The 7,329-nt window shown below is 34.5% G+C and overlaps 1 protein-coding gene across 1 annotated transcript; it reads right to left on the bottom strand.

Moving 5' to 3' along the window:
* Positions 1 to 824: 824 nt before the first annotated feature.
* LOC121242565 (zinc finger CCCH domain-containing protein 29-like) lies at positions 825 to 4,124 on the bottom strand. Its single transcript, XM_041140453.1, has 2 exons — positions 3,915 to 4,124; positions 825 to 3,266 (listed from the first exon to the last, which is right to left on the bottom strand). Exon 2 carries the CDS (start codon positions 3,255 to 3,257, stop codon positions 1,176 to 1,178), a length of 2,082 nt encoding a protein of 693 aa, XP_040996387.1. The 5' UTR covers positions 3,258 to 3,266; positions 3,915 to 4,124; the 3' UTR covers positions 825 to 1,175.
* Between the last annotated feature and the right edge of the window lie 3,205 nt (positions 4,125 to 7,329).

Below are 7,329 nucleotides of genomic sequence, written 5' to 3'. Positions count from 1 at the left end.
CTTTTTATCCATGTCATTTAATAATGACCAAATTGACCCCACCCATTACAACTCAGTTAACGAACGATTAGTAGTGAGTCAACACCATTAGCACCAATCCTTGTTTTACAAATGTCACTTAAATTAAAAAGTCTAAAAATTTATAAGTAACAAAACTTTAAAAAAAAATAATAATAAAATCATCGTGCTAGTAGGGATGGTGGGGGATAAAAAGGTCTAGATATTTTTTGAGAACCAACCTCGTGGGCGGCTCCAATATCTCGATCAAAAAGCTAGCTTAAGCTTGAAGAAAAACAGTAGTCAATAAAGTTGGGCCGCAGGCGCGAATGCTGCACCTTTCCCGGCACTAGAATGCTCCGAGTTCCAACTATCCAAATGATAGCAATAATATAATAAGTCAAAAGAACATATAAATTGGCCTGCATGACGAAGCTTGCCAATGCCCGAGCCCTGAGGTAAAACAAGTTCGAGGAATCTTTGTTGAATTTATTGCATATATTTGTGCAGTTACCGGTACTAACATCTTGCCATTTGAAGAAAAAGAAGGTGAACTGATAAACAAAAAGAGCCATACATATCTGACCTAATGGCCGCCAATGTACGTATGGTTAATTTGGTGGCTGACATTTCAACATTATGATGCAGTTTTAGCTTTCAGGAACCATGGTCTAGATTTCATGTACGGATATTACTTTGGCCATCGGTTAGTTTACCACTTAAAAGTTGAGCGAGCAGTTTGCAAGTAAACCAGTTTAGGAACCCCACAATGAATTATCTATCAATCAAATAAAGCACAAAAACAAAATGTTCAGAATTTCCACATTGAAATAATGGCTACTTCCTTGCCATTGATCAGTCGTGTATCATTTCCATATCGATAATTAAACCCCCAACGGAAAGGGAAAAAATACACAGATATTGTAGATTAGTTAAAAAAAAAAATCACCGAATTTGCTTCCCATCAAAGATTTCTCCAACTTCCAACTAATCTAGCAGGAACTCGTTCTTCCTGCACAAACTTTCAGGTCTTGGGTTTACCTGAAATTTGTTCTCTATGACGTCTTCTCCCCCTTCTACCTCTAATACAATTATTGGATACTAATTGAAAAATATAAATTTAAAGAATATCAAGCTTCGTCAACATAACCGAGGAGCAAATTAGGTAGTCATGTTCCTTATGCCACCATCTGCTCCTGCTCTATGTACAGCTGCTCCACCCAGGGAGGAAGAATCTCATTGCCCGCGTTACCATAATTATACTGCTGATTCTTTGTGGCAAAAAGCCCAGAACTCTCATGAGAAACATCCTTAACCAAGGAATTAACCCAGGAGACATCTGGCTCATTAACTACAGATGGCATCAAGGTTGTAGCTGTTGCCACATTGTTGTCTCGGAACCGAAAAGAAGCAGACTTCTTGAGCTTGTTCAGCTCATCTCCGTTAATGCCCCAATCCAATTTCCCATCCGGTGACCTCCAATCTGAATGAGTAGAGGGCATCATAGATGCAGAGTTGCCAGCAGCAGTAAGGCCAGGTCGTTGAATCCCTGCTCCACGATCAATAAAACTCTGGCTTCGCTTTGCAAAGGCTGCAGACCTGGAATTCATCACTGCTGCCGCAACTGCAGCAGATGAGTCAAACCCAAATGATGATGATTTTCTCACTGGGGAGGACGAGAGGTTGGTTGGATAGCTTGCGCGAAGTTGGTTCATGTGCTGGCGCATCTGGAGACCATTTGCAGATTGTAACTGGGTTGGTGTTGTGGGTTTTAGTGGAAGTCCTTGCAACTGGGACAGCATGGAAGAATCAAGAGATCCAAAAATATCATCAAGGTTAGTAGTTTTTAAATCTCCAATCTGACTGAATTCCTTGTTCCAGCAGGATGGAGATGGGGATGGAGATGGAGATGAGGATGAGAGACGAGTTATCTCATCAATCAATTGCTGTTGATGCTGTTTTTGGCTAGTATGACTTTCTAGCCCAAGCAATTCCATCTCCAAATCCAAATCTCTAGCGCTCAAAGCAGTCTTTAGCCGGCTACCAGGGAGCTGCAAGGCTGGTGGAGTGAGGTTAAGTTTGTTTTGCCACAAGCTTCCACTCTTAGGAGATGATGTGACTGCCAAGGGAGACATGATTGGTGTTGAAGTAGTAGTCGTTGACATAGATGATGAACTGAGAGCCAACGGGCTCATCATTGTCATGTCTAGTGCACCAGTCATATGAGATTTAGGCGAAGGCATAGCTGAACCTGTGGAAGCATATACGGGGCGCAATTCCTCAGGCTTGTGAGCAAAGAAGCAGACTTTTCGCATGCACCCAGTCTCATCCTTGCAAATCCGGGTTCGATATTGGGCAGGATGAAGCCAGGACTCAAAAACACCATGTGCATACTCACAGGTATCACCCTTTTGGCATGTCCCTTTCCGAAACTCTGGGCAGGGAACACAGCTATAGGGATACTTCCGTGGGTCTCTTCTCCTTGCGTTCTCCCCAGGATGGACAAAAGGACAGTCAGTCCAGTCATGGGAGTATGCCCTTGAGCAAGGCTTCACCTTGAAAGTGTACATCCTAAACTCATCAGTCCCATATATCCCATTGTTTATGTCGGGCAGTGATACATCAGTAGGGTATTCTTTCTTCTCAGTTGCTTCTTTCAATAGCTGAGGCATTGCTATCTTCTGCTGCTCTTCCTCTTGGATCGCAGTTTGTTCACCTTCCCCAGCTGAAATATCACCTTTAAGCAACAACTCCATTGCCTTCCGATTCGAATTGGAGGCCGATTTCAGCACATGGCCAATCAAATCGACAGGCCTACTACCATTAGCATTAATCCAATCAGCATCGGCAGATGCATCAAGCAAGAGCTTAACAATACCGAGTGAAGAATTGGAACCACCAGCAACAGCACAATGGAGTGCATTGACTTTATCTGAACCACAAACTCTATTGACATCAACCTTGCCGGTCTCAATTAGATAATTCAAAACCTTGACGCTACCAAACAGGGCAGCTATCATAAGAGATGTCCTCTCTTCAAACGCCATCTTCTTCGACCCAATTCTTCTACAATACCAAAAGCTTGCCTCGTTGACATCAAAACCCTTCTCTTCTACTTCGCTCCTGAACGCCTCAAGATCATCCATGGCAGACAATTCCAGCAAAACAGAGCAATCACAAAAAAACCTATTATGTTTCTGAAATCCACCTTCCATCTCAAAGCTTAAGGAAGAAAGTTTATTGTTTGAACCACTGCACATATCCAAACCCTGCAAAATTCAAACAAAAACCAATTTAAAATTCTACTTTATTCTAATTTTTTTTTTAAGTAAACCCTTAAACCAAATCATAGGTTATACGGAGTTTAAAACCAACAAATCCGTCTAATAATCGAAAGAACAACATTCGGATTTTGCTTACATCCCAACTCAATACCTCCACCCCCAAGGACTATAAATAACAAGCACAAAAAACATTGAATTAAAACATAATACTTTCCATTCTAATATATAATCTCCCAAAATAGTAAACACTATTTATTCTAAATCTAACAAACATAGAATAAGCTACCTAGGCGAGAGTGAGGAGAGTAAACTAACAAACCGACAATCAAATTCAGAAGAAAAAAAAATTAGACGAGTTAGCCTTGCTCCAATTTCAAGCCAGCGACTTGGCCTACCAGAGAATTATTTTCTTTCAGAATCTTTCGAAAAAAAAAATGAAACTAGAGCATAAGCACCGACGACCCAGTCCAAACAACCCAACGCAGAATCAAATTCTAAAAATTTAGCCCAACAACCAAAATTTCACAAATTTTCTTAGCATAGATCCGTAAAGGAAAAACATCAAAATCCAGCAAATCTTCTCTGACCAAGTAAAACGACAAAAACCAAAACAGGTAAAAGCAAGCAACATACCTCTTACTACGTTGTGCGTTGTGGGCGTACAAGAAGGGACTTGTGCGTTTGCTGTTGCAATATAAAAATATCGAGAAGACCTCGATTGGGAGCGTGAGATACGAGGAACGAGGGGATCGGTCCTTTTTTACCTGTTCGTTGAAGGGCACGGGCTCAGAAAGACCGAAGGAGGGAGGAAAGCGAGACTTTTCTTCCCAGCTCTTTCTTTGCTTGCCTTTTTCAGTCAAAGTCAATGATTCCAATGGACGGTTTGGTTTTCTGGGAAATGACGCCCAGATGAAATTCAAATGCAGTAAAATTCGCGAAACCTCCTTCAAAGTTGTCTGACCGCCTCAAGGGTTTGTCCCTCGCGTGTTGGAACAAAATCCTTTTTCGACGCACGCTAAGAGCATTAGCATTGCACTCGTAAAATGAATGCCATCTTTAAAATTAAATAAATTTATGCTTAAAATTATTGTATTAAATTTAATATACACTAAAATTTTTCATTTTGAGCTATGATATATTTAAATTTATCTCCAAATTTGAATACTAACCATTTAGACTCTATAACTATTTATTTTATTTACTTAAATTATTGTTTTTCAATTTTGAGCCACAATATATTTAAGTGAGAAAACAAAAATTTAAGTATCAAATTAAATTATTAATTAACATATAGTTAGTGTAATTTTAAAATATAAAAAAATATTATTGAAAAAATAATATTATATTATTATTTTGACTAATTCAATGTGAGGTTATGCTTAGAGAAATTTTGGATTTATGAAAAATATGTACTTTTCATCAAATTTTAGAGATAAATTTGATTAAACCAATACCAATACTCTAACAAATAGCTATAAGGGTATAAAATTTTTTGGCTGGTTCAAGAAAACCAATCTATTTTGGTATGACTGGAATGATTAAGGCTACGTTTGAAACATGGAAACAGCTGAGTTTATCTGAGTTGAGTACAAATTAAAGTTTATTCCAACATCTAAACACACAACTTCTAAATCACTAAGCATCACTCAACTCAAGACCTCTTTACACATGAGACTCACAATATTTTTCAACTCAATACTTTTTTGCACGTGAAATTCACAATATTTTTCAACTTCTCATAAATACATTTAAATTCATCTTAACACCCAAACACATATAAACTCGTCTTAAGTGGGTTCCATAAACTAATTTCACCATCTCAACTCACTATTATTCATAAAGAACTCAATTAATCTCAATTCAGTTTAACATCTAAACGCAACCTAAGAGGTTCCATCCAAAAAAGTAAAGAGATTGAATTTTCAATCCGTTCTTGCCTCTCGGGCTAGATTTTTTCATCTTGGACTAGACTGAATTTATTATATAAATTTTTAAATGAATTTTTTATATCATGTTTATAATTTTTTAAGTAATAATATAAATGAAAAGTAAGTAATTATGTAATTTTCTTTTAACTAATTATTTAATTATCTTCTAACCTAATTATTTATGTTTAGATTATATACAAATTAAAGGTTAATAATTTTAAGATAAAGTATTAACTATTAATTATTGATAGTAAACATACTATTAGCATTATTAATCTATTATACTTAATTCAAATACTTAATTAGTTAGGTATATACTTAGTTAGACAACTTAAATTACATCGGGCTGGATTTTTGGTGGATCGAAAAATTTGGCCTGGTCTGAAATTTTCCTCTTAGACCGATTGGATTGGACCGATTATACCGCTACTAACAAGTGCAATTTCCATGTCAACCCGCATCATCCGGTTTTGTCATTTTAAGTTTGGGAATCTTAAAAAAAAAAATTGTTGGAAATTCTTATGTTTTAATTTTGAATAAGAAGATACAGTTATTTTTTTTTAGTTATTTTTTTTTATGTAAGTGTGATTATATAAAATTAGAATTCAAATAAAAATTAATATTTTTATTAGGTCATACTATCTCATATGAAAATGAAAATTATATGAAGTGTATAGTCACCAAAAATCCCATTAAAATAAACTCAAAAAGTGACACAATTTTATATGATACATTAAATCTACTTTATAAGAAAAATAAATATATAATCTAACGTATTATATTAAGTTGCGTCAGTTTGTAAATTTATTTTTATGAAAATTTTTTATGACTAAAACATTTCTTGAAAATGATATGTATTATTTACTCATTGACCTTGTTTAGTATGAATCCAAATCAAATTTCCGGGAAAAATTATTCTTTTACTCTCAAACTTTACCGATGTTTGCGAGTAAGAGTATTTAAACTAGACTATCAACAGTTTCAATTTCCATTCTAAAGTCTAAATTACCAAAATATATTCTTTATACTCTTTTCATACAGATGTAACTATTAATATTGTACCACATGGTCAGTTTTTTTTTTAATCTTAACAATCAAATTTTAATCGACAATACAAAATTTGTGATAAATTATAATGTAAATTGAAAATTAGGTGATGGTTTATGGAGAAAGGTATGTTGTTTTGTTTATTCTTATAATATATCTACCAGGTATCCATTTGGTGATTTTTGTTTTATCTTGTTTCTGATGAATGTCCGAATCAGGTTTAAAAAGTTTTTATTGTGTGATTTTGCAAAGTCAACTATTTATTTGGTCAAGTTTAGTTATGTTTGCTATTTATGTTCGGAATATGAATATTTTTTTCACGATTTAAAAATGATCCCATGAAAATTTCCATTTTCTTGAACACTGTTAGCGATAACATGAAAATATTTATTTAGTTATTATCTAATAAAATATATTTTATTTTTCATAATATAAGGAGATTTTATTTTGTCAAAAAAAGTTGTACTTATCCCAAAAATTTAAGCGGATAAAAAATGAATTTAATTATTTATATTATATATTTAACACCTTCATTTTATACTTAAAAACATTATTGTTAATAAAATATGAAATCTCATGCTTAACAGTATTATAAAAGAGTTGTGACAATATAATTAAAAGTCTTAGCAATACCAAAAGTGTTTTAATAATATTATTTTAAAAATTTATTTATATATATATATATATATATATGCTTTTGAAACGTTTTAAGAGTAGCCTAATAAAACCATGTGAATATTCGCTATAATATTAAAACGTGCACATATTTCTGCCTTACTTCTCAAGCCTATAAACTTAACACTGTTATTAGAAAAATAAAAAATTTGCCAAAGTCGGCCTGATTAATATAACCACAACTCTAGAATTCGAAATCTCTATTTTTAATAAATTAAAAATAATTAATTAATTAAAAAAATTATGGAACAAACTTTGACATTTTGCAAATAGGAAGCTAGCTGGTGAGATAGAGCATGCAGTGTCAGGCATGAGTGGATGACATCGTGATAATACTACTGATCCGGAGAAGGTAAGAGTGTAGTTAAGTTAAAGAGTGGCACTTGGAGCCGGTCGAG

The sequence above is a fragment of the Juglans microcarpa x Juglans regia genome, chromosome 1D, assembly GCF_004785595.1.
Source record: "Juglans microcarpa x Juglans regia isolate MS1-56 chromosome 1D, Jm3101_v1.0, whole genome shotgun sequence".
In the NCBI taxonomy this organism is placed as follows: Eukaryota; Viridiplantae; Streptophyta; class Magnoliopsida; order Fagales; family Juglandaceae; genus Juglans; species Juglans microcarpa x Juglans regia.
This window is presented reverse-complemented; position numbering and strand designations above follow the sequence as displayed.

Coding starts and splice junctions, on each gene's coding strand:
- LOC121242565 (XM_041140453.1), bottom strand. CDS start 3,257: ATGTGCAGTGGTTCAAACAATAAACTTTCTTCCTTAAGCTTTGAGATG.